The sequence below is a fragment of the Hyla sarda genome, chromosome 3 (assembly GCF_029499605.1).
Source record: "Hyla sarda isolate aHylSar1 chromosome 3, aHylSar1.hap1, whole genome shotgun sequence".
In the NCBI taxonomy this organism is placed as follows: Eukaryota; Metazoa; Chordata; class Amphibia; order Anura; family Hylidae; genus Hyla; species Hyla sarda.
The window spans coordinates 178,370,876-178,398,355 of record NC_079191.1 but is presented as its reverse complement, the minus strand read 5'-3'; the positions used below and the strand labels follow the sequence as shown (position 1 = coordinate 178,398,355).

The 27,480-nt window shown below is 48.7% G+C and overlaps 1 protein-coding gene across 1 annotated transcript in view; it reads right to left on the bottom strand.

Moving 5' to 3' along the window:
* ABCF3 (ATP binding cassette subfamily F member 3) overlaps positions 1-27,480 on the bottom strand; it is a 61,604-nt gene that overhangs the window by 1,391 nt on the left and 32,733 nt on the right. Inside the window, exons 10-20 of the mRNA XM_056565614.1 lie at positions 26,500-26,556; positions 25,266-25,288; positions 25,095-25,150; positions 24,802-25,002; positions 24,614-24,690; positions 24,468-24,512; positions 24,225-24,357; positions 21,853-21,941; positions 21,357-21,448; positions 13,302-13,434; positions 13,125-13,212 (exon numbers count right to left, since the gene is read on the bottom strand). Coding sequence (XP_056421589.1) covers positions 13,125-13,212; positions 13,302-13,434; positions 21,357-21,448; positions 21,853-21,941; positions 24,225-24,357; positions 24,468-24,512; positions 24,614-24,690; positions 24,802-25,002; positions 25,095-25,150; positions 25,266-25,288; positions 26,500-26,556 — 994 coding nt within the window. The remainder of the gene's footprint in view (positions 1-13,124; positions 13,213-13,301; positions 13,435-21,356; positions 21,449-21,852; positions 21,942-24,224; positions 24,358-24,467; positions 24,513-24,613; positions 24,691-24,801; positions 25,003-25,094; positions 25,151-25,265; positions 25,289-26,499; positions 26,557-27,480) is intronic.

The window sequence follows — 27,480 nt, the reverse complement described above, 5'->3', positions numbered from 1 at the left end:
TTTTCCCCCGACTAAAGGTGCGTGGTTTGCATAATTAGGGGCATTTTCCTGAAAACCTGACAGTTGTATTTAAAAATCCACCAGATAAATAGTGAAATACTGAACTTGAAAACCTGACTGCCTTGAGGTTTGGGGAATCTGTTAAAAAGTGTGTTTTTTTTTTTTTTTTAAATCCCCTAGTAGCATTTTATATTACATTTTTTATTTATTTATTTTTGGAATTTCTCTTTTTTTAAATTTTGGCTTTCATTTCCTATTCCCCCCCCCCCCCCTTTTTTTTTTTTTTTTTTTTTTAAACCCATTAACGACCATGAATGTAAAGTTACGTCCTGGTGAAGAGTTACTTTGCTTTATTTATTTGCTTTTATTTTTTCCTGTGCGACAGAATTTAATATCATGCGACAGAATTTTCCCAACATGTGTGAAACATTGATAAATACGTGTGAGAGGGGGGGAGACACTGAAAAAAACCCGACACTCTTAGTAAATCGGGGCCAATGTGTATGGTGGCCTCGCACATCATCTGGCAAGGGAAGAAAAGGATCGGGTATGAAAGATTTCAAATTTCTAACATTTTGTATTCAGGGAGACAAGCCAGCACCATAATTATCTGGAAGCGGCTCACCTCCCCCTCTCTATTCAGAACAAAAACGCTCAGACAGAAATTCAAACAGCATCTGGCATGCATGTTCCAAGATACAGCTTGTTATACATCAGAACTATAAGCCATAAAACAGAAATGTACAACCCCATCTCTCTACTCCCAGGTAAACTACACAACTGTATACTATGAGTACCCCTAAGACCTATTCATCTGAGCATAGTTGTAGTAAAAGTTCAATGCATTAGTGCAGCGGTTCCCAACCCATGGTACGTGTACCCCCATGGGTATGCAGCAGTTCTCCTTGGGTTACGCATTAAATAAATCAGTAATGGCGGCCGCTGTAATAACGATTCATGTGACATCTGGCAAAATACCGATGCCTCCAGCCGTGCTGGTATTCTGCCAGATTTCACAAGAATAACAGCGTATCAAAAGGTGTTGTGGAGCGGGTAGAGGAGGTTCAGAGCTGAAAGGCAGCACACCCCCCAGTTCCTAAGTAGATCCAGGACCTTGCACATTCCCGCAGGCGGAAACAAGTGATCGCAGGGCCAGCTCTGCGATCGCTATTAGTTTTCTAGGGAAGCTGCACCGAGAGTGCCAATTTCCTCCCTGCATACAGGACGTGGCTGTAACATGTAATGTGCAGCTCGTATGTGTGCATGTCAGTGATGGGGGAAGTGTGTGGGGGGGGGGATGTAAGTGTGGGGAGCAGTGTGTGGTGGGATGTAAGTGAGGAGGGTAAAGTGAGAGGGGCAGTTTGTGGGGGGCATGTAAGTGAGGGGACAGTGTATTTTCTCTATCGGCTCCATTGGGGGACACAGACCGTGGGTGTATCTTGCTGTCTCTAGGAGGTGTGACACTATGGTAATAAAAAAGTCAGCTCCTCCCAGCAGGATATACCCGCCTTCAGGCTCTGAGCTAGTCAGTTTAAGTCCCAGAGCAATAGGAGGAGACCAATAGGTCAAGGAAAAGACCCAAAACCAGAAGAAAAAACATAACTGAACACACCCTCGGACAAAGAACCAAAGGAAAAACCCAAAAGGGGCAGGAGCCGTGTCCCACAATGGATCCTTCGAGAAAGAGATTTTATGGTAAGTGTTAAAAAATCTCCTTTTCTCTATCGGCTCCATTGGGGGACACAGACCGTGGGTGTATCTTGCTGTCTCTAGGAGGTGTGACACTATGGTAATTAAAAAAAAAAAAAGTCAGCTCCTCCCAGCAGGATATACCCGCCTTCAGGCTCTGAGCTAGTCAGTTTAAGCTTAATGTCTGAAGGAGGTGGACTGGTCTGGGTTGCCCAGACCAGGTCGTCTGTTTTTTATTTCCCTAGTATAGGGACGTGTTCGTTTCTTTATTCCCTTTTCTTTCTGTTTTCAGGGGGGGACTCAGGAACTGTGGTTCACTGTTTCCCTATTGTGAGTAAGGGGGCACAGACATTGCGTGTATGCGCTGTTAATCCCCTCTCACCAACGGTCAGCGCCTGGGTGGTACCTCATGGGTCCGGGTCCCCCTATGTCTCTGCTCGCCTCGCTCGCGCATAGCAGCCAGGCGTGATGCAGGGACCATAAGCTGACTGAAGACTTCACTGAAGACTCCATTAGGTAAGTTCTTCTGACTGAGGTAAGTACTTTTTCCACAGGTACAGCCTCGCAACCTCAGGAGACCCCCTGTTTTGGCCCACGCTCAGTTTTTGGGTCTTGTTTTACAGGGGATGCACTATACTGGGGGAGCAATTACACTAAGGGGGCATGTTTTTATAAGGCATGTGTTATAAAAATCCTTTATTGTGTGTGTGTGTTTTGGCCACTACTCAGCGCCTTATATGCGGCTGTCAACCGCGGCGCTTCTTCGGCTCGAGCGCTCTCAGCGCCGGCTTATGTCACATTCTACAGCGCCTTTTACGCGGCTGCAGCCGCAGCACTGTTATGAGCCGGGCGCTTAAGCGCCGGCTTTGTTTTTACCTTCACTTCGCCGGCAGCCTCTGCCGGCGCTCTGGTCGCCCGCTCCGTTCCCCCGAGCGCATATACAGCTAGGCAGTGCGCTCAGGACAAGGAGCGGGCGCCATAACAGTTCTTCCTCGGTGGCTGAAGCTCCGCCCACTGGGCGGGGGAGCTCTCAGAGGCGCGAAGCAGCGCCCAATAAGCGCTGTGGGCGCGATTTTCTGTGTGTAGGGGTCAGTTACGCCCCTCCCTCCCTATTGGCTGGCCTTTTCAGTCTAGCTGGCTGCACGGAGCAAGTTCTCCTCACTGCATCTGACAGGGGACACAGATCTGGGTGAGAAAGTGCCTGTCTTCTCTTTTTTACCCCATTATGTCCGTACCCAGGGCTGTTCATCCCTCTAAACAGAAACCTAGGAATTCAGTGACTTACTATACCTGTAAGCACTGTAATACCAAGATGCCTGGCTCCGCTGAGCCCGCTTGCTCTGCCTGCTCCTCTGCTCCCCCAGACCCTCTGGTGCCCCCTGATGCCCTTTCGGTCCCGGTGGGTTCAGCAGCTCCTCCAGCCTGGGTTTCTTCCCTGACCCAGTATATGGCTTACTTGACCCAAGTCTCCCGTTCGGTAGCTGAGGCCCCCCCGCAAAATGGTGTCCGCTTTGAAGGGGGTCATCCCTGCGCAGGACCTCAGAGGGCCCGCTCTTTGTCTCCTCATACTTCACGCTCTCACAAGCGTGCTAGGGGTGCCTCGTCTGACTCTTCCATTGAGTCTTCGGATAGACGTGGGTGTCCCCCTCCCCCCATAATCATCTGGGCACAAACGTCGCTCCTCTGCCACACCAGAGCCGCGTACCCGGTCTGGATCGCCCCCCCAGGACTGCCTCTACTCATTCACATTCCCCTGGTGAACTAGTGGACGAGGCTTCCGAAGCGGCATCTGACCCCGAGGACCGCTCGGACTCCATTGCTATGGTGAACTCATTGGTGACAGCCATAAGAGACCCCTTTCACTTGGAGGACCCAGGATCTTCGGATGTCAATCCGGGAGTATCCTTTCATTGTACTAAGCCACTACCTCAAAGGTTCAGCTCTCACGCTGACTTTGACGACATTCTGGAATCCGCATGGAAGCATCCAGACAAGAGATTCCCGGGAGTCAAGACAATTCAAGAACGTTATCCATTTGACAAGGACTTTTTCGCTAAGGTGGCTTCCCCTTCCCCTGTGGACCCACCAATCTCCCGGATCTCAAAGGAGACTACACTGCCTCTGGCAGATGCCGCTGCCTTCAAGGATCCCACGGACAAAAAGGTAGAATCTTTAGCGAAGTTCGCTACTGAAGCAACTGGCGCTTCTCTTCTTCCCATCTTTGCCTCGACATGGGTGTCCAAGGCCCTGTCGGAGTGGTGTCGACATCTCCATCAGGATATTTTAGCGGGATCCCCCCCGAGAGGATCTATCTGCTCTGGCTCTCCGTTGCACTAAGGCTGGGGACTTTGTGCGCAGCTTCCATGCAGGCAGCCTGTTGTTCTGCCTTTGCTGTGGGTCACCTAGCAGCCCTCCGCCGCTCTATGTGGCTTAAAGCTTGGAATGCGGATGCCGCTTCCAAAAGGTCTCTCACTGAGCTTCCCTTTACGGGTGGCTGTCTTTTTGGCAAACGCCTTGATGAGATTATCTCTGAGGCAACGGGAGGTAAGAGTTCCTTGTTACCTCAAAATAAGGCTCGCCCTACTTCCCAAAGGAAGTCCTTTTCCTTTCGGACATCTGGCCCTAGTAATGGGTCCTGGCAGGCGCCCTCGCAGGACAAGAAGGCTCCCTCGTTCCGGGCTCTCCCGTCTTGGAAGTCGGACTCCAACCGGTTTTGCGCCCAAATCGGGCAACCGCAAACCCACTTCTGCATGAAGTAAGGCCTCCACCCGCGGTTTCTTTGCAGGTGGGAGGTAGTCTTTTGTATTTCCGAGACATCTGGACCTCACACATTCAGGACTCTTGGGTCAGAGATGTGGTGTCAAACGGTTACCGAATCGAATTTGCCTCCCTCCCGAGGGATCGCTTTTTCGATCCCGGGCCCCCCGGTCTCCTCCCCTGGCGAAGCAATTTCATGCGGCTCTCCAGTCCCTGCTTTTCCAGGGGGTGATTGTTTCCATCCCCCTAGAGGAAAGTTTTCGGGTTTCTATTCAAATCTCATTGTGGTCCCCAAGAAGGACGGTTCTGTACGACCAATCCTAGACCTCAAGCGTCTCAACCGTCATCTTCTCATCCGCTGCTTCCGGATGGAATCTCTCTGCTCGGTGGTGGCGTCCATGGAACAGGGGGAGTTCCTCTCCTCAGTGGACATCAAGGATGCCTACCTCCATGTGCCAATATTTCCGGGCCATCATTGGTAGCTCCGCTTTGCGGTTCCGGAGGGGCATTTTCAATTTGTAGCTCTCCCCTTCGGTCTAGCCACGGCTCCTCTGGTCTTTACAAAGATCCTTGCGCCAGTGATGGGCCTGTTACGGTCGTGGGGAATCTCGGTGATACCCTATCTGGACGACCTTCTCATCAAGGCTCCAACCAGAGCCCAGACTCGGGAGAATCTGGACGTCACTCTCCACACTGACTCGTTTCGGCTGACTGGTCAATCGGGACAAGTCAGTCCTCCGGCCTACCCAGTCTCTAACCTTTCTGGGGTTTCGATTCGACACGGCCTCTGCCCGAATTTATCTTCCGCCGGACAAACGTTTGGCGCTCCGGGAGGGGGTCCGCTCCCTGCTGACTCAGGTATCAGTCTCCATCCGCACTTGTATGGAAGTCCTGGGTCGGATGGTGGCAGCTATGGAGGCCGTGCCCTTTGCTCAGTTCCATTACCGCCCTCTCCAACTGGCGATTCTCTCTCGATGGAACAGGTTGCCCCTGTCCCTCGATCGTCAGATTATTCTCCCTCCCAGGGTCCGTCAGTCTCTGCTCTCGTGGCTCCACTCGCCCCTTCTTATCCAGGGGCGGTCCTTCCTTCCCCTTCATTGGCAAGTGGTTACGACGGAAGCCAGCCTGTCAGGCTGGGGCGGCGTGTTCAGGGATTGGACGGTTCAGGGTCTCTGGTCTCCCCAGGAGACCCTTCTTCCAATAAACATATTGGAATTACGGGCGATTCTTCTTTGTCTTCTTCATTGGGAGCCCCGTCTTCAGTCCCGTCCTGTCTGTGTTCAGTAAGACAACGCCACGGCCGTGGCATACATAAATCGACAGTGCGGCACCCGCAGCTCGGCAGCCATGGTCGAGGTGACCAAAATTTTTTCCTGGGCGGAGAGCCAGGTTCCGGCCATCTCAGTGATACACATTCCGGGAGTGCTAAACTGGGAAGCGGACTTCCTCTCCCGACCCCAGCGAGTGGTCTCTTCATCCGGAGGTCTTCACGCAGCTCTGCAACCTCTGGGGCGTTCCGGACGTGGACCTCTTCGCGACCCGGCACAATCGGAAAATTCTTCCGTTTGTGTCCAAGTCCCGGGACCCTCAGGCCTTGGCCGTGGACGCCCTAGTGATTCCTTTGACGGGGTTCGCCCTGCCTTATCTGTTCCCTCCTCTTCCGCTCCTTCCCAGGGTGCTGAGGAAGCTGAAGGCGGAGGTCATTCCCGCCATTCTGGTAGCTCCAGATTGGCCCCGAAGGTCCTGGTACGCCGACGTAGTCAGGCTCCTGGACGACGCTCCTCTGCGCCTTCCGCTCCGCCAGGATCTACTCTCTCAGGGTCCTCTTTGCCACCCCAATTTACAGTCGCTGCATTTGACGGCGTGGCGGTTGAGACCGCGGTTTTGAGGGCCCGCGGGTTCTCCTCACAAGTCATTCACACCATGCTGAAGGCTCGTAAGCCCTCCACCGCAAGAATTTACCACCGTACTTGGCGGTCTTATTTTCGTTGGTGTGAAGCTCAGGACTTCTCCCCGGTGACCTTCTCAGTTCCCCGTCTGCTCTCCTTTTTACTGTCGGGGCTGGAACTGGGATTGTCTCTCAGTTCCCTTAAAGGTCAGGTTTCGGCCCTTACTGTTCTTTTCCAGCGGCCCCTGGCTTCTAATTCTCATGTCTGGACTTTCCTGCAAGGAGTGGCGCACGCTGTTCCTCCTTATCGGTCTCCTCCCCCTTGGGACTTAAATTTGGTTCTGAGTGCCCTCCAGGGTGCACCCTTTGAACCCCTTAGAGAGGTGTCTCTCCGCCTCCTTTCTTGGGAAATGGCGTTTCTTGTGGCTATCACCTCCATAAGGAGGGTGTCTGAATTGGCAGCTCTTTCCTGCCTTTCTCAGTTTCTGGTGATCCATCAGGACAAGGTCGTTTTCCGGCCAGATCCTTCCTTTTTGCCCAAGGTGGTCTCGGCTCAATGAGGACATTGTCCTCCCGTCTTTTTGTCCTACTCCCTCTCATCTTAGGGAGCGCTTACTACACAAGCTGGATGTAGTCCGGGCTGTTCGGGCTTATCTCTCCATCACTTCTTCGTTTCGTCAGTGCGATTCCTTTTTTGTCCTTCCGGAAGGTCGTCGCAAGGGCCAACCTGCTTCCAAGGCCACCATTTCTAGGTGGATTAGGTCCGCCATTTCGGAAGCCTATCACTGCAAGGGGAAGATTCCTCCTTTAAGGGTTGTGGCTCATTCCACTCGTTCTGTCGGGGCATCCTGGGCTCTCCAGAATAGAGCCTCGGCCTCGCAGATTTGCAAGGCGGCTACCTGGTCGTCTTTGCACACTTTCTCGAGGTTTTACAGAGTTCATACTTTTGCATCGGTTGATGCTAGTCTGGGTCGTAAAGTGTTGCAGGCGGCAGTGGATCGGCCGTCTGCCTGATTACTTATCTGCCCACCCAAGGGACGGCTTTCGTACGTCCCACGGTCTGTGTCCCCCAATGGAGCAGATTGTTAAAAAATCTCCTTTTCTCTCTTACCGTAAAATCTCTTTCTCGAAGGATCCATTGGGGGACACAGCTCCCGCCCTTTGTTTGGGTTTTGTTTCCCGTTGGTTCTCTGTCCGAGGGTGTGTTCAGTTATGTTTTTCCTTCTGGTTCTCGGACAGCTTTTGGGTTTTCCTTGACCTATTGGTCTCCTCCTATTGCTCTGGAACTTAAACTGACTAGCTCAGAGCCTGAAGGCGGGTGTATCCTGCTGGGAGGAGCTGACTTTTTTTTTATTACCATAGTGTCCCCCAATGGATCCTTCGAGAAAGAGATTTTACGGTAAGTGTTAAAAAATCTCCTTTTTCTTGGGGGGGGGGGGGGTTTCTCTATACTGCTGGTGGGGTCAATGATCCTGAATTACCATATTTATCGGCGTATAACACGCACTTTTTAGGCTAAAATTTTTAGCCTAAAGTCTGTGTGCGTGTTATACGCCGATACACCCCCAGGAAAGGCAGGGGGAGAGAGGCCGTCACTGCCCGCTTCTCTCCCCCTGCCTTTCCTGGGGTCTAGAGCGCTGCTGTCGGCCCTTTTCACCCCCTGGTCATCGGCGCCGCTGCCCGTTCTGTCCCCCTGACTATCGGTGCCGGCGCCGATAGCCAGGGAGAGAGAAGCGGCGCCGATAGCCAGGGAGAGAGAAGCGGCGCCGACAGCCAGGGGGAGAGAAGGGGCAGCGGCACCCATTGCCGGCGCCGCTGCCCCGTTGCCTCCCCCCCATCCCCGGTGGCATAATTACCTGAGTCCGGTCCGCGCTGCTCCAGGCCTCCGTCGTGCGTCCCCGGCGTCATTGCTATGCACGGCGCGGCGCATGACGTCAGAGCGCCGCGCCGTTCAGCGCATAGCAATGACGCCGGGGACGCACGACGGAAGCCTGGAGCAGCGGAGCAGCGCGGACCGGACTCAGGTAATTATGCCACCGGGGATGGGGGGAGGCAACGGGGCAGCGGCGCCGGCAATGGGTGCCGCTGCCCCTTCTCTCCCCCTGGCTGTCGGCGCCGCTTCTCTCTCCCTGGCTATCGGCGCCGGCACAGATAGTCAGGGGGACAGAACGGGCAGCGGCGCCGATAACCAGGGGGTGAAAAGGGCCGACAGCAGCGCTCTAGACCCCAGGAAAGGCAGGGGGAGAGAAGCGGGCAGCGACGGCCTCTCTCCCCCTGCCTTTCCTGGGGGTATATCGGGGTATACACGCGCACACACGCACCCTCATTTTTTCATGGATATTTGGGTAAAAAACTTTTTTTACCCAAATATCCGTGGTAAAATGAGTGTGCGTGTTATAGGCCGGTGCGTGGTATACCCCGATAAATACGGTATATCCCGTATTACACTCCAGAGCTGTACTCACTATTCTGCTGAGTCACTGTGTACATAGGTGGTGAGAGGATTCGCAGTAAAGAAACACAAAATTTGAAATAACAAAAACTATATTAATTACAAACATGCCTCTAATATGGGGGGGGGGGGGGGAATTTTTGAAAATGTGCTGCCAAGGAGTACTCAGACAAAAGGGTTGGGAACCACTGCATTAGTGGAACCTTTGGAATATCACTTTGAAAGCTAGACCAGAATACGCCAACTATTTCCACCAATTATTTTCAAATTTAGTAGGGGCTTTCCACTTTAAGTATATATGCCTCTCCATCAATATAGTAAAAATCAAGGCATTTATTAGTTAAGGCAGACCACCCCGGGATCCCAAAGAGAGACTTTCCCAACGATCATATTTGATCCATCAACAACAGGGTTGTTTTCCTCTTAAAATCAAAGCGTAACTCCAGTGTTGCTCTACCACACATTCTGCAAACTTCAGCTTGGAGAGACACTGTACATGCAGGGCACTATGGTTGCCGATTAAACCATACCACACCAGGCAAGTTCTGTGCACAAGCACTTTTTTAAATTAATAGGACCCTTCCACGGGACTTGCTGGCCATTATAGGGTTGCCTCTTCAACTGTACTGTCCAGCATGGCCTGTGTCTCTCCACACCAACATTGCAGAATGGGTGGGAGAGCAAAGCTTTAAATGTTTTCCAGAGCTTATAAAGGCAATAGACTTTAAACATCCTAATACTATCTATGTTATATTCAAGTTTCTAGAACATGTCTGTCAGGCCCAAGGCCTTATTATGGAATCATACATGTGTATAATGTATAATTCAAGACATGGGTAAGGGGTTCATTCAGAATGTGTATCTGTTTTGTGTATTCCAGTTTTATTGGGCAGGGCCTGTTGGTGGTATACTTTTAACCGATTAAGGACCAAGCCCATTTTCACCTTAAGGACCAGGCCAATTTTATTTTAGCGTTTTTGTTTAAAATCCATAACACCTTTATATTTCCATCTACAGACCCATATAAGGGCTTTTTTTTGCGTGAACAATTGTACTTTGTAATGAAACGCTTTTTGGGGGTAAAATGGGTGTGTGTGTCTGTGGGGGGTGCGGTGTGTGTGTCTGTGGGGGGTGCGGTGCGCTGTGTCTGTGGGGGGGGGGCGCTGTGTGTGTGTGTCTGTGGGGGGGGGGGGGGCGCTGTGTGTGTGTCTGTGGGGGGGGGGCGCTGTGTGTGTGTCTGTGGGGGGGGGCGCTGTGTGTGTGTGTCTGTGGGGGGCGGTGTGTGTGTGTGACTGTCTGTGGGGGGGGTGCGCGGTGTGTGTGTGTGTCTGTCTGTGGGGGGGGGTGCGCTGTGTGTGTGTCTGTGGGGGGGCAGTGCGCTGTGTCTGTGGGGGGGGGGCGCTGTGTGTGTGTGTCTGTGGGGGGGGGGGGCGCTGTGTGTGTGTGTCTGTGGGGGGGGGCGCTGTGTGTGTGTGTCTGTGGGGGGGGGGGCGCTGTGTGTGTGTGTCTGTGGGGGGCGGTGTGTGTGTGTGACTGTCTGTGGGGGGGGTGCGCGGTGTGTGTGTGTGTCTGTCTGTCTGTGGGGGGGGGGTGCGCTGTGTGTGTGTCTGTGGGGGGCGGTGTGTGTGTGTGTGTCTGTGGGGGGCGGTGTGTGTGTGTGTGTCTGTGGGGGGCGGTGTGTGTGTGTGTGTCTGTGGGGGGTGCGGTGTGTGTGTGTCTGTGGGGGGGGGAGCGGTGTGTGTGTGTGTCTGTGGGGGGGTGCGAGCGGTGTGTGTGTGTGTCTGTGGGGGGGTGCGCGGTGTGTGTGTCTGTGGGGGGTGCGCGGTGTGTGTGTCTGTGGGGGGTGCGCGGTGTGTGTCTGAGTGTCTGAGGGGTGCGGTGTGTGTGTCTGAGGGGTGCGGTGTGTGTGTCTGAGGGGTGCGGTGTGTGTGTCTGAGGGGTGCGGTGTGTGTGTCTGAGGGGTGCGGTGTGTGTGTCTGAGGGGTGCGGTGTGTGTGTCTGAGGGGTGCGGTGTGTGTGTCTGAGGGGTGCGGTGTGTGTGTCTGAGGGGTGCGGTGTGTGTGTCTGAGGGGTGCGGTGTGTGTCTGAGGGGTGCGGTGTGTGTCTGAGGGGTGCGGTGTGTGTCTGAGGGGTGCGGTGTGTGTCTGAGGGGTGCGGTGTGTGTCTGAGGGGTGCGGTGTGTGTCTGAGGGGTGCGGTGTGTGTCTGAGGGGTGCGGTGTGTGTCTGAGGGGTGCGGTGTGTGTGTCTGAGGGGTGCGGTGTGTGTGTCTGAGGGGTGCGGTGTGTGTGTCTGAGGGGTGCGGTGTGTGTGTCTGAGGGGTGCGGTGTGTGTGTCTGAGGGGTGCGGTGTGTGTGTCTGAGGGGTGCGGTGTGTGTGTCTGAGGGGTGCGGTGTGTGTGTCTGAGGGGTGCGGTGTGTGTGTCTGAGGGGTGCGGTGTGTGTCTGAGGGGTGCGGTGTGTGTCTGAGGGGTGCGGTGTGTGTCTGAGGGGTGCGGTGTGTGTCTGAGGGGTGCGGTGTGTGTCTGTGGGGAGCGGTGTGTGTTTGAGGGGTGCTGTGTTTGTCTGTGGGGTGCTATGGGTGCTGTGTGGGGAGCTTGGGGACTGCACTGTCACATCCATCTGCACATGGACTTTATAAACTGTAAATGCCCAAGATATGAGTCTCCACCTGAAAGTACAAGTAAAGCTTGGGCAATAATATACATGTCACACAGCTGAGGCGGGCACCGCACATACAGGGGGGGAGGCAGGCACCGCACATACAGGGGGGGAGGCAGGCACCGCACATACAGGGGGGGAGGCAGACACCGCACATACGGGGGGGGGGGGGGGGGGGGGGAGGCAGGCACCGCACATACGGGGGGGGGGGGCAGGCACCGCACATACAGGGGGGGGGGGGGGGAGGCAAGCACCGCACATACAGGGGGGGGGAATGCACACAGTATCGACACAAGCCAACAAACAGCTCCAGCACAGGATTCGCTCTGAGAACTGTTACTTTCTAGCGGTCTGCCCCAGCACTTACTGCTCACAGCTTGGTCAGCCGGTCCCTCATGCCCGTACGTGCCGCTCACCCCCTGAGCCCGGGGCTCTGTTTACCGGTGTCTGTCCAGAGGGTGACTGCCTACTTCCCTCCGCTCAGTACCACAGCAACCACCACTGTTGGGAGCAGCGAGAGTGGGGGGTGATGTTGGAGCGCTGTGTAACGGCTGGGGGCGCTAGAGAGCCGGTGTGAGGTGGAAAGTTGCGACCCGTGCAGACGTGCGAAGGCAGAGGAGGCATGTCTGCACGGGAGAAAGAAGCCACGCCCCCTCTTTTCCTCCTCCTGGAGGACGCGGATCTTCATGGCAGAAAGAAGGCAGGGCAGGCAGGACAGCTCCACTCCCCCTGCTCTGCCTTCGGAGGACACATCATCCCCAGTTTGTGTCCATGGCGAACTATGGCCGCCTGCCGCAGATACCGTGATCTGTATTGATCACGGCATCTGAGGGGTTAATGGCAGACATCTGCGTGTTCGCGGATGCCGGCCATTACCGGCGGGTCCCCGGCTGCTACTGGCAGCCGGAACCTGGCGTGTATGACGCGAGCACCTTTCCGATGCTCGCGGTCATACACAGGACGTAAATGTACGTCCTGGTGTGGGAATTCCCGCCAAACCAGGACGTACATTTACGTCCGTGGTCGTTAAGGGGTTAAAGTCAGGCACTCTAGCCATCATAAAACAAACTAAAATAAGGGACCAGGAAAGAGGGATGGAAGTCCCCCAACCCCCCCCCCCCCCCACCTTGTGGGGTCAAGATGAATTCCCTTTTCCCTCAAAAAAAAAAAAAAAGACACTATAAAACCGAGTTGCTGAATAAGCCGTTTTTCCAGCCTGTGGCAAAAGGCATCCTAAGATACAGCTGGACTCTCACTCAAAAGGACTGCTATACCATTATGCTGTAAGGACTTTCTTTTTGTTTTCTGAACTTGTCTTTCTGAACTCTTTTATATATTTTTGGACCTCTATGTCATTTGTTTATTTTATATAGCACTGTGATACCTTTTTTAAGATGAAATGATTAATTAACCAGCTCTGGTCTTTGATCTATAAATATAGGAGCTCACCTTTTCGAAGGAAGCTCTGGTGAAAATGTTTATCAAAGGGTTAATTTTTAACCCTTGCACCATCACTCTCTAGCGTCTTGGCTGGACCGATAGGGTGTGATCGTGACAAAGTCATAATATTTTGCACACATTAACTTAAAGGCAAAAGTAAAAATAAAACAAAAAAAAACAACAATATATATATATATATATATATATATGGAAGTGAGAAAGGAAAAAATTAAAAATTACCCGGAATTTGTTCAGTGCTTTTCCCAAAGCTTCAATTGTCTCCATGTCAAGGTGATTGGTCGGCTCATCGAGAATGTAAAAGTTGGGGCTGACAAAATATAAAAGATAACTCAATTTTATCCTAATTATAAATGAAGTGCTGTTGCAGAAGTTATTACAGGACAAATCATATCTTACCAAAGCATTGTCATTTGCGCAAAAGCTACACGACTTTTTTGACCTCCAGACAAACTAACTACAGGTCGTACTGCAAGTTCACCAGAGATCCCATAGCTGCCAAGCTGATGGCGATATTCCTCCTCTGCTTTACCTGTAAAAGATAGAAAGTATGCACAGTTAAAGGGGTACTCCATTGAAAACCTTTTATCTTTTAAATCAACTGGTGCCAGAAAGTTAAACATATTTGTAAATTACTTCTATTTAAAAATCTTAATCCTTCCAGTACTTATTAGCTGCTGAATGCTACAGAGGAAATTCCTTTTTTGGAACACTGATGACATCACGACCACAGTGCTCTCTGCTGACATCTCTTTCCATTTTAGCAACCGTGCATAGCAGATGTATGCTAAGGGCAGCATGGTGGCTCAGTGGTTAGCACTGCTGCCTTGCAGTGCTGGGGCCTTGAGTTCAAATCCCACTAAGAACAACAATAAATAAAGTGTTGTTATTATTATTATAATAATGATGATGTCAGCAAAGAGCACTGTGCTCCTGATGTCATCAGAGAGAATTCCAAAAAGAAAATAATTTCCTCTGTAGTATTCAGCAGCTAATAAGTACAGGAAGGATTAAGATTTTTTAATAGAAGTAATTTACAATATGTTTAACTTTCTGGCACCAGTTGATTTAAAAGAAAAAAAAGGTTTTCACTGGAGTACCCCTTTAATGAAAGATACCTGATCATATATACTCTTTACTATTAAAAACCTAAACAGTATCTACAGGTTATAAGTCTGGATGTTGTTATCAGCTAACTCCGAGAGAGAGATGCCACATAAATGCAATCACAGCACTAAAGATTAATATATACAAACATTGTTTAACCCATTATTTTATATGTGATAATCATTAGGGCTGGAGCTAACAATTATTTTAATAATCGAATAATCGACAACTAATTGTAAAAGAAAGTCTAAAAATGCCCCAAAAAATAAATAAAAGGGCTTTAGCTGATTTAACTGGAAAAATTATGTACAATGACTTCTTTTAAGGTTTATTTTGTAGTTTTTTTTCCCTCGCTTTTTTGTAAACAAAAAGTGGGACTCATTTTTTATTGGAGATGGGGTTTATTTACATTTTAATCAAAACTTATTGTTTTATTTTTTCCCCTTTATACTTTTTATATACAATCATTAGATTTGTCTTTACACTCCTATACACATTAGGACATATGCAGACTTTAGAGCATGGCACCCTAGTGTTTGTAGTACAGACACTAGGGTACAATGCTCTGCACAACCCCCCCACTTGCGTAGCAGTCTGCAAAGGCCTGGGTCACTGTGGCAGCATGCGCAGGACGCATTATACCGCGTGCTAAATAACCTACCGGTGGCAGGTGATTTTACAACGGTGATCTGAATGAGGTCCTCCAGGGCAGGCTGAGGCTCCAGAAAACGGCAGAGGCATGAAGTATCTCGCAAACAGGGGGCAGGGGTGGGGGGAGGAGAATTGTACCCTATTTGGTAAGCTTAGAGGGTGGGACTGGGGAGTCAGGTACTGTAATCTTAAAGAGGCTGCAGCGGTGTGGGATTTGCGGGACCTGCAGAATGTCTGACCGCCTGCAGCAGCCTCATGACTACCGGCGCCCGCACATTCCCTTTGCAACGAATTGGTCAATTATTTGAGAACAGGATTCTTCAACAACGAATTCAGTTATCGAATATCGATAAAATCGAATAATCGTTGCATCCCTAATAATCATAGATATGTAAAGATATAAAAAAGGAGATCTTTTGTACTCACTGTAAAATCTCTTTCTCGTAGCCTTCATTGGGGAACACAGAGACCATGGGTATAAGGCTGCTGTCCACTAGGAGGCTGACACTAGGCAAAAAAAGAAGTCTGCTCCTCCCAGCAGGATATACCCGCCCATAGGCACAGAGCTAATTAGCTGTGTCACAAAGCAGTAGGAGAAGCCAAACAACAAAGGAGATTCATCCAAAGGACATCAAAAGTAACAACAGGCAACAAAACAACCTGACCAGGAACCATAAATGGGTGGGTGCTGTGTTCCCCAATGAAGGCTATGAGAAAGAGATTTTACGGTGAGTACAAAAAACAAAAACAAAAAATCTCCTTTTCTCAATCATCTTATTGGGGAACACAGAGACCATGGGACGTCCCAAAGCAGTCGCTGGGGTGGGAAAACCAACTGTCAGAGAAGGGAAGAGCAGTCCAGAGACTGAACTATACCCATTCGCATAGGAACGTGAAAGAGGTCCAGGAGGAAACTGGAAACCGCCACAAAACATGAGGGGAGAGCTAGAACCCAAAAAAGTTAAGAACCAAGGAAGGACAGAGGTCCAACCTCTAACCAAATGCGACAAGAAACTGTCGCCTCGGAGGGCTGCCAGCCAGAAACCCCCCTGGCTGGACAGAGCAAACCCCACCTCTGAAGAAACGACATAAGGCGCAGGACCACCGAGGCCTGGCCCAAACATGGAAGAGTGCGACAAGGGAACACCAATTCAGGTGTTCTACAAAGCAAACTAACATGGCGAGGAAACTCCAGCTGCCAGAAGAGAAGCGTGCCGGACAGGTTCGAAGGGAGAGCCCCGCCGCAACTACAGGACCAAGGCAGAGGAGAGAGAATGACAAGAAGGCGGCAGCTGAACACGCCCAGCAGAGGGCAAGACCTTCAGAAGGTGGAACTACAAGCTGCCGGAAAAGGAGGAGAGAGAGAAAACAAGATCCATGTCCAGGCCCGAACGCAGAGCAATCCGGCCCAGAAGAAGACTAGGGCAGGAGCACATTTCCGACCGCTCAGAATGATAGGCCCGGACACCAAACCACAGTCCCAAGGCCATGCTGCCAAAGGACCGGGAGGAAGAGGAAACTCAAAGAGCACACAGTATCGCCTGGAAGGGCAAAGAAAATTGAGGGCGATGAGGGACAGAGGTAACCAGGAGGACAGAAGGGCCCTCAGCCACAAGGTCCGTTCACCTCGGAGGGAGAGATACAGGCCGGTGGGGAGGTTAGAACTGTCTGGAAACCCTGGAACAGTCGTCACAAGAACCAGAGGGTCCTAGATCCAGGAATAAGTTGAGGGACCGCTGAGTCTCACACCAGAAGCGGCTAAGCAAACCAAAGCCGGGACGAAATGCATAAGTTACAAGATGACTTGGATAGACTAAGTGCCTAGGCATCCACTTGGCAAATGAGGTTCAATGTGGATAAATGTAAAGTTATGCATCTGGGTACTAAGAACATGCATGCATCGTATGTCTTAGGGGGGATTAAACTGGCAGAGTCACTGGTAGAGAAGGATCTGGGTGTACTTGTAGATTACAGAATAGCATGCAATGTCAGGCTGCTGCTTCCAAAGCCGGCAGGATATTGTCATGTATAAAAAGAGGAATGGACTCGTGGGACAGGGACATAATGCTCCCCCTTTATAAAGCATTGGTACGGCCTCACCTGGAATATGCTGTTCAGTTTTGGTCGCCTGTTCATAAAAGGGACACTACGGAGTTGGAAAGGGTGCAGAGACGCGCGACTAAACCAATATGGGGCATGGAACATCTTAGCTATGAGGAGCGATTAAAGGAGTTACAATTGTTTAGTCTTGAGAAGAGACGTTTAAGGGGGATATGATAAACGTATATAAGTATATTAATGGCCCATACAAAAAATATGGAGAAAAACTGTTCCAGGTTAAACCCCCCCAAAGGACGAGGGGGCACTCCCTCCGTCTGGAGAAGAAAAGGTTTAGTCTAAAGGGGCGACACGCCTTCTTTACCGTGAGGACTGTGAATTGATGAAACGGTCTACCTCAGGAACTGGTCACAGCAGGAACAATTAACAGCTTTAAAACAGGGTTAGATACATTCCTGGAACAAAATAACATTAATGCTTATGCAGAATTATAAAACTACATCCCTTTCCCTTATCCCCTTACACCCTTCACTTCAATTCCCTGGACTTGATGGACGTATGTCTTTTTTCAACCAGACTAACTATGTAACTATGAAACGTCCCCAGGTGAAGAGCCCCTACGCCGAAAAAAATGAATAGGGAAAGCACCTCTGAGACCGAGAAGTGTAACCGCCACCTGGAAGATAGCACAACGCAAAGAAGCCCAAGTAGAACATCAAGGGAGACGGTCCTAAACAAGTATGGGACCACCATGAAAGAAGTGGCATACCCTATGAGGGAACGGCGGGCAGAGAATCAGGCCACGCTAGCACAGAGATCACTGCGCAGCCCAAGGACGAGAGGCTAGACAAGGCCGAACAAGCATCGGATCCCAGCGGTCAAGACGGACTGGATGACTCCAAGGAGACACAGCCAAGAAGGCAAGGCATAGAGAGGGAGATAGAAAGGACCCAGCTCCAGTGTCAGTCCAGCCGAAGCAATAAGGCACATAAACAGAAGACATGAGCTGGGCGCAGGAGGTCGCCCACCAGACTGCCGTCCAGTCACGGACAATTGACACCCACCCCAAAAGGGGATGGACATGCTGCATTGAGAATGATGCGGAAGCCGCACAAGGACTACCCGGATGTCATCAAAGCAAGTTACCCTGAAGGAGAGGATCAGGGTAACTAGAGTAGAAACCACGCCAACACCCCATGCAGAAAAAAAAAAAAGGGGGGGGAGGCAGAAACCATCCCAGCAGTGTGGAAGGCAATGTGAATGCTAGGAGAGCAGCAGCTGCAACTAAGCCAATCCAGCAGCACTCCGCCGGAGGTGGGAGGAGGATGGCATGGATAGGAAGAATAGGAGTGGTGCTGCCGAGGCCGGAAGTTAAACTTGGGCCTCCCGCATGGCAGGAGAGAAATGTACTACTGAAGTACCAATGCTCCGCCACCAACAAAATAAACCATCTAATACAAGGAGACTGGAGGACGACGGCTGAAAGAACAAAACCAGGAACAGTACCATAGGAGGGATATAGAAGATCGCCCAGAAGAGAAGAAATGCAATGACCACAAGAGAAAAAAAATAGGCCACCTACAAAACCTGCCCATAAGCCAGGGTGCCAACAATGACTGCATGATGAATAGCAGGCATTGTATAGTGGGCAATAGAAATAGGTAGCAGGACCACTAATACCCATGCCATGGAGAAAAATGTGATGGAAGAACCAGCCGGAACAGTAGAATAGCCAATCTCACATGATGCCTTTTCTGGGAAGGGAAGTGTGAACCCTGAACTAGCCAGAGTCAGAATCCACTAAGCCCAGACCTGGATACACAGTCACTCCACTAATGACTGTGCACGACTCCCCCCCCCCCCTGTGGAAGAGAAAAGGTGCTGCAGTGACCCATGCAGGTACTCCACAAACCTGCCCTTTCTATATGGTGGTTGTGAGTCACAGCAGGTAGTCCACAAAATACTGACCCTAGAAAACCACTGATACTTCACAAAAGGAAGGGGAAAAGGATGCCATGACTGTCCAGAGAATACGCAGGGACACTCTACAGAGCTCCTTGTACCAGTAGCAGGATACTGGAACGGCCGCAGCGAAAGAGGCAGTCACGGCATATTTACGGCCAGGACAAGAGCAGACACTACTGTACACCCATGGGAAATCACACATAGTAGCGATAAAGTGGTCACTGCTGCTGGCGAAGGTGATGCATTGCAGCTGGAGGGACAGTTATGGGACACCTCCCACAGTTAGTGTGGCACCGGAATCTCAGCTGCAGTGTGGCAGACCGCATGCTCGATAAAATACCTCAGTTATAAACGCCCGTTGTAAAAACCCTGGAAATTGGCCGTTAAACGGCCGTTAGAAAACCCCATTATATAGTCTATGGGATTTTTCTAATAGCCATTTTAATCTGTTATCGCTCGTTATTTTGTGACAGGCGAATGAACGGAAGAAATAGTGCATGAACTATTTCTCCGGTAACTATCACCCGTCACAAAATAACGGCCGTTATTAATAACGGGCGATAACGGGTTAAAACTGCTATTGGAAAAATCCCATAGACTATAATGGGATTTTCTAACGGCCGTTTAAAGGCAAATTCCCAGGGTTTTTATAATGGGCGTTTATAACGGAGGTTTTTTTTTTTTTTTATATAGTGTGAAAGCTGCCTAACAGCCGCCCCACGGACCAGGCCGGAGACTGAATGCCTGGTGCGGCCGGCCCATCCCCACTGCTGCACTGCCCAGCCACGGACCGGAGACCCGCTCCCATCACTGCTGCACTGCCATGAAACACGACCAGGCACTAAGCCTGGCCGCAATACAGGTACTAAAGTGTTAAGACACCCGGCAGCCAGCTAGCCGACTGGGATTGCGGCAGCCACGCTGAGGGAAAAATGTCCATAGCTGAGAGGAGCTGGGGGAAAAATGTCCATAGCTAGGCTGAGTGGCCAGATGAGGGAGAGACAGGCCACTGGACTGACCCCTACAGGTATGGCGCTAGGGCCACGAGGGGTCTTGCCCAGAGCAGCCACCAGCAATGGCAGCCGAGGAGCTGGGCACAGTGTACAGGACCCCAAGAAGGTAGAGAAGGAAGGGAGGGGGGAATGTAGTACATACTCACCAGCAGACCTCATCTTCCTATACTTACCCTGAAGTCTTCAGCCAGCTAAAAACCGTGCTGCATCATGCCAAGCTGCCATAGCGAGGCAGGCAGGGGCAAATGGGAGACCCGGACCAAGGGTACTACCGCCAGGCGCTGGCCGTTGGCGAGAAGGGGTTAACGAACCATACTCTAAGCACCGTGCCCCTTCATGGCATGTGGGAGATCAGGTAGCGCCATGCTCCTGTCGCCCAATATAGAAAAATAACAAAGGGAAAAAACCTTAACACTTAACATCCCTAGCTAGAAAATTATAAAACAGAAAAGACCAGGTCTGGAGAGAGCTCCAGACCTGTGTCTGCCTCCTACTGACACTAAGCTAAAACTGATTAGCTCAGTGCCTGTGGGTGGGTATATTCTGCTGGGAGAAGCAGACTATTTTTTTGCCTAGTGTCAGCCTCATAGTGGCAGCAGCATAATACCCATAGTCTGTGTTCCCCAATAAGGCGACCTAGAAAATGTCAGAAGTTTTCCCAATATATTAAGTTATCCCCTATCCGCAGGTAAGATAGTCAACCCATTAATTCTCTTTAGCAGAGCCTGAAGAACCCACAGGGATGTGAACTAGGCAACTAACAACAAAATAAACAAATGGCAGGTGTGAGCAATGCCTACTGTTTCTAAAACTGCCTGGAAATATTTGAAGGAGAACTACAGACTAATATAACTTATCCCCCTATCTGCAGGATAGGGGATAGGTGTCTGATTGCGGGGGGTTTGAGCGATGGGACTCCCCGCGATGATCTGTTCGGGGCCCCGGCTCTGCCGAGACTCTCCCTATGCAGGTGGCGTGTTGGTTGCCCCCTTCATGTATCTGTATGGGAGAGGTGGAGATTAGCTGAATTCAGGGGGCATGTTTGTCGCCCTCATAGCGAGGTCGACGACACGAGCATTAGCCGCACAGGGCCGCGGCAGTTCTGGTCCCTGTATGGGAGATTGCGGGGGTCCCTGCGGTCAGACACTTATCCCCTAAGCTGTGGATAAGGGTCTATGGTTGCAGTACTCCTTTTAAGGAGTACTCCAGTAAATTACTTAATCCTTCCAGTAGTTATCAGCTGCTGTATGCTCCACAGGAAGCTGTAATTCTTTCTGGAGTTCTTTCCAGCCAGACCACAGTGCTTTCTGGAGTTCTTTCCAATCAGTCCAAGTCAGGAACTGTCCAGAGTACAAGAAAATCCCCACAGCAAACCTCACCTGCTTTGGACAGTATCTGATATGGACAGAGGTGCCAGCAGAGAGCACTGTGGTCAGACTGAAAAGAACTCCAGGAAGAAATACAACTTCCTGTGGAGCATACAGCAGCTGATAAGTTCTGGAAGGATTAAGATTTAAAAATTTACAATTTACAGATTTACAAATCTGGCACCAGTTGATTTGAAATCAAATGTTTTCCACCAGAGTACCCGTTTAATGCAAAAAAAAAAAAAAAGATATCTTAAGTCTCAAAGCTGCTTATAGGTGAAAATATGGCTTACCTGGAAACCGTTTTGCAAGTAGCTCCACTGAGTTGACATTGAGATCCAGCTGGTCCACATGATGCTGACTGAAGTAACCGATCTTAAGATTCCTGGTTGTTGAGAAAAATATTTACTACATATTTACTGTAGAATACAAACAAGTGTAGAGTTCAGATTGAAAGAAGGACAAGGCCATATATATATTTTTAAACAACCCCCACCACCACCAGACTCCACAAAGGCCTAATGCAATGTCCAGTTGCAACCACTGAATACTCAGGCCAGTTTTTCACGGGTGTATTACCTGCATATTTTGCATCCATATTACACGAAGTCCCAAACCAGCAGCTGTTGGTTTGGATGATCAAAAATGCAGTCAGGTGCCAACTTACATGCATATTCTGGCCCCTAATATTACAGAGGACACAGGCCCTTGTGAAACAATCCTTACTACATGCTTTGTTACACCAACACTATCAATACATGACTGCTGCATATGTTACATTAAACTAACCTGTGTGCATGTCGGATCCCATGCACCGGAGATAGTTCTCCCATTAACAACTTCAACATTGTAGATTTTCCTGCTCCATTTTCTCCCACCTGTAAAATGAAAGCATATACTCAGACCCAATGGGGGACATTTATCAAGGTATTTAGATCTTTTTTTTTTTTTTGCTTACTCCGGGCACACACAAATTCATACATGCGCCTAAGCAATTTTTGTGGGAATTTTGTGGGTAAGAAAATTTCAGTTTTCACTTTGCAGTGGTCACTAATTTATGAAGTGCGAAAGTAGCACATAGGCAAAAAAAAAAAAAAAAAAAAGACGCGAATGCCTTACAAAAAGTCACAAGTCTGCTCCAAGTCTGACCTGGAGTACAAAACTCCTGTACCTAAACAAACAAATTTGAAAAAAAAGTTTCAGCTGCCACCTTTTTGTTTTGCTTATGTGTTCCAAATTTATCAACCCCCTGTGTTAGTATGATAAATATTTAGCACATATTTACAAAACTAAAGCATAAAAATTATAAAAATGCCTTCAGAACTTGCTTACCAAAGCAAACAATGATAAATGTCCCCCAATCTCTGTAAAACACAAACTACGCTGCAATGAAAACACCATCAATGGGAATATTCTTTCCTTCCTATGAATCTGGTTATGCGCCTCTTTCATTTTTGAAAAGTCCTCTGAAAAAAGAAGTGATCTGATTGGCTGCTATGGGCAACTCAGCAACTTCTCTTCTGGACAGGTTTTCATAAATCTCCCCCAGTGTGTTTACGGCTTTCCTAAAAGGAACTTCTTATATTAATGATGTTTTATATCAATACCTGTTAAGCTCCTTGAGGAAAATGCCTCAAACCTTTTTACTGAAATTTCTATTAAAATATATATTTTTTTAATTCTAAAATAGAAACGTAGCTTGTTAGGATGTACAAACTGTTTCTCCAAAAAGGATTTTAAGGAAGCATTCTCCTTTTCTACATGGATGTGAATGTTAAAGGGTAACTCTCAATAAAACTTTTTTGCTATTGCACTCCTTATGGTAAATAAAAAATATTTCTAATATACTTTGTTTAAAAAAAAAGGAAGTTTTCTATGATTTGTGCTTAAAAAAAGCTCAAGAGCACATTTCCCCCCATCTTATACACAGACTTAGGACCAAAGCCCAAACACAGGAAGTGCAGCCTGGAGTGCTGGGGTGTCCAGCCTCATCCAATCATAGCTCCTCTCACACTTAAAGGGGTACTCCGCCCCTAGACATTTTATCCCCTATCCAAAGGATAGGGGATAAGATGTCAGATCGCCGCGGTGCCGCTGCTGGGGACCCCTGGGAGTGAGTTCGCTCTGCACGTAATGATGGGCGGTACAGGGGCCGGAGCATCGTTACGTCACGCCTCCGCCCCTCGTGATGTCACGGCCCGCCCCTTTCAATACAAGTCTATGGGAGGGGGCGTGGCGGTCGTCACGCCCCCTCCCATAGACTTGCATTAAGAGGACGGGCCATGATGTCACGAGGGGCGGAGCCATGACATCACGTTGCTCCGTCCCCCGTATCGCCCGTCATTACGCACAGAGCGAACTTGCTCTGTGCTGTAATGATAGCGCAGTGCTGCAGCGGGGATCCCGGGGGTCCCCAGCAGCGGGACCGCGGCGATCTGACATCTTATCCCCTATTCTTTGGATAGGGGATAAAATGTCTAGGGGCGGAATACCCCTTTAACTGCCATATGCTGTTGGTTGGACAACCCCCCCTCAGGACTCCAGGCTGCACTACCTGCGTTTGGGCTTTGGTTTGGGGGAAAATATGCTCTTGAGCTTTTTTTAAGCACAAATAAAACATAGGAAACTTCATTTTATTTTTATTTTTTTCAAACAAAGTATATTAGAAATATTTTTTATTTACCATAAGGAGTGCAATAGCAACAATTAGTTTTAATGAGAGTGCCCATTTAAAGAATAGGTCAACCACTTAGAGACTGATGCACATGAAATTCTGGTAACACAATGCAGCAGATTTACACCTGCAAGTGCTCCAGAATTACATTGCATGACTAGCGCCACAATTGTAATGACTAGTTTTAGAAGTTATGTTTTTGAAGAAAAAAAAAAGCCTGGCCTGAGCCAAAAGGGTCATAGCTAAAGATGTAAATATTGAGCATCAAAAATGTGGAGGAGTTGGCCTAATCTTAGATTTGATGGCCTAAGAATGCAACAGATTTATAAAGACAGCCTGAGGCACTGTGATAAATGTGTCTCACTCTTATACTATTTAGTCTATAAGTTCACAATGTCTATGAATTAGACAACTTTAGTAAATCTGGGTCATTCTGTTTTTCTAATTCTAGAACACAATGTGATCCATACTGTATATGGACTCTTACCACACAGATTCGAGACTCCAGATCTGCAGACACAGAAAAATTCTTGAAGATTGGTTGGCTTGCAGTATACCAGAAATCAACCTCATCCAACTGCAAAATTGGTGGGGAGAACTTTTCAAAGCCATCAGGAAATCTGTCAGCATTAGAAAATAAAGAAATCCATATATTACGCAAGTTATTAAAGACAAGAAAAAACATCTAGCAAGCCAATTTAAGAATAAACGGGAATATACAGATGCCCACCTCAAAATCACCTCAGACTCCTTGTCTACAGCCTTTAATTCTGGCCTAAAAGAATGGAAAAAGGACCAGAATTAGAAATCGGGGTCTATCAAGACACCCCCACCACTGAAAAAAAAAACAACAAATAAATTTGGCATAAAACTTACAGTTTTTCCAGAAGTTTAAGCTTACTCTGCACTTGAGAAGCCCGATTTGCATTATATCGAAATCGATCAATAAACACCTACAAAGTTGTATGCAAACAGTGTAAATGTACACAACAACCATAATAAACATCCTATATTTACAGCACAAGCTTATTTTTCCACAGATTTCTATATTTCCTTTTGATCACCTGTATATGTTCCCTATACTGCTGTTGTGCCTCATATTCCCTCTGCTGATTCTTCAGACGTTCTTCCTTGGTTTTCAAGAAGCTTTCAAAGTTGCCACGGTAAGCCTCCAAGCGCTGACTGTGCAGGTGCAGAATGTCTGTTGCCACTGCATTCAGAAAATTACGGTCATGGGACACAACTAGAATTGTGGAAGGCCAGGTCTGAAAAAATAAGATACGCAGTCATATTTCTTTCATGCTGTTCTCTATGTCTAGAGTTAAATAGAAAAAACAAGCCACGTATGCAAACACACCTGCAGATAGTTTTCCAACCACAGGATGGCTCTCACATCCAACATGTTGGTAGGTTCTGTAGAAAAGTAATACCAAAAAAGTTTAAAAAGATGGAAAAAAAAATTATAATAATCCCCCCCCCCCTACTAAATATAACATCTGATATTAAATCAAACAAGTAATACATTTACCATCAAGTAAAAGAAGGTCAGGCCTAGATAGAAAGAAAAGAGAATTTACATAAAAGGTATTGTTAGAATCAAAATCTATTTTTCTTTTCAATCATATTTCATTACACCCTTTCCACACAATGAAATACACCAGTGAGCCTTTATTATAAAAGAGCATTTTACCAGTATTGTAATCTATCAGCAAGGTCAGGGAAAGGAAACTATTGACTTCTATTTTCTTAAGAGGATTCTGTATCAACCGCAGTAACCGCTTGTTCAAGCTTGAAGTGCAGATGGTAATATTAAGAACAATGATGCTTACCGGTTTCCACTCCGTGCCTCCGTTCCAGTTCTTTGGTACATGCAAATGACCTGCTTGGTGCATGGAGGGCATTCCCATGCCGATATCTGGCTTGCATCTTTTCATTAACACCTTTTCCTCTGTGCTGAGGGGAGGAGGCGTTAATAGGCAAATGCCGGACAGACGTTACCATGCACGGGAGCCTGGGAATACACTACCCTTTCTCCGTGGACCAAGCAGGTCATTGCATGTACTAAAGAATCGGGATTGAGGCAGATCGGGAGGCATGGAGTGGGGCACGTAAGTATCATTGTCGTCAATGTCAGCTCTACAACAGGTTAGTATGGGTGATACGGATGACAGATTCACCTTAATATACAGTGATGTGCATGTTATTCCTTATAATACATATCTCAGATGTAGTATGTCAATCCACAAAAAAGCAGGTCAGTGTGCATTAACAAATGCTGCAGAAAAGCTGTCAACAGCATAGCTTCACAATTTGGAGTGACACATTTTACTTCAGAGATAATGCTTTAATATGATCCCAAAACAGAACCAGTTTAAGTATGAAAATGGGGGGAAAAAATAAAAGTCGCAGAAAAAATTAAAAAAGCTAAAGTGTAACCACTTTAATCGAATGTTATGTGCCCCCAAATAATCTTCCAATATTAAATACATGTACATTTATGATATAGCAATTATGTATGTTGGACAAAAATCTGTAAACAGGGGCAAAATGTCTGAGAAATACAGATCATGTCTCCCAGCATGTTCTTATCCTTTCATTGACATATTTTTGATGGCAGTTGCCTAAACACAGGAAAGAAACATCCTGCAATTGGATCCAATTGCTAAATAGTTCCATTACATGTTTTGTCATCAAGCTGCACAATTTTTTGGTACAATCTTTTCTTAGCAGATGCCTAAATGAAGAATAAAATTATATTTTACCTGGCAAACAGAGCCCGGGCAAGCGCCAACCTCATACGCCATCCACCAGAGAATTCCCTGACAGCAGAAGAGTGTTTAAAGTAAAAGTTTAATAAATAAATAAAAAGATTTTTTTTTGAACTCACAGTAAAATCTGTGTCGTAGCCTTCATAGGGAAACACAGAGACCATGGGTATTATGCTGCTGTCTACTAGGAGGCTGACACTAGGCAGAAAAAGAAGTTGGCTCCTCCCAGCAAGATATACCCGCCCACAGACACAGAGCTAATCAGTTGTGTCACAAAGCAGTAGGAGAAGCCAACGGCAGGACTCCAGCTGCAGAGGGAGAGCGACCAGAAAAAACAGCTGAGCATGCTCAGCAAGAACTCAGAAGGTGGAAACCAGGATGGAAAAGGATGAAGAGAAATCCAACATAGGACCCACGTCCAGACTGGTGCGCAAGGATGAGCCGGCCAGGAAGAAGGCTAGAGCATGGACCACAGTGCCGACCAACCGACAGAGAGGCCCAGGCACCAAAGCCACAGTCCCAAGCCACCTCCTGAGAAACCAGGTGGAAAAGCAAGGAAGAGAGTATGCCGGAGGTGGGGAAAAATGCATAATGAGAAGAACTATGCCTGTCTAGGAAGCGTGTACTGACAGAAAGGGGTAATTAGGATGACCGAAAGGCCCTCAACCACAAGGGCCTCACAGCCCCGGAGGGTGGCGAAGGGATGCAAGTCTGCCGGTGAGAAGGCAAGAGCTGTCCGGCAAGACTGGAGCAGTCGTCATCAGAACCAGAGTTTCCCAGCTCCGGAAATAAGAGGAGGGACCTCAAAAGTCCCACACCAGCTGATATTGAGAAAACAAGTTGGAGCGAAACGCCTCAGGAGACGTGTTTCAGGCCGAGTCAGGAGTAGGAGAGGCGGAGGGAGACCACCCCCTACAGGAATAGCAGAGAAAACAGGGCCAGGAAACCCACCAAGGCCAGGGACAAAAACCCTCA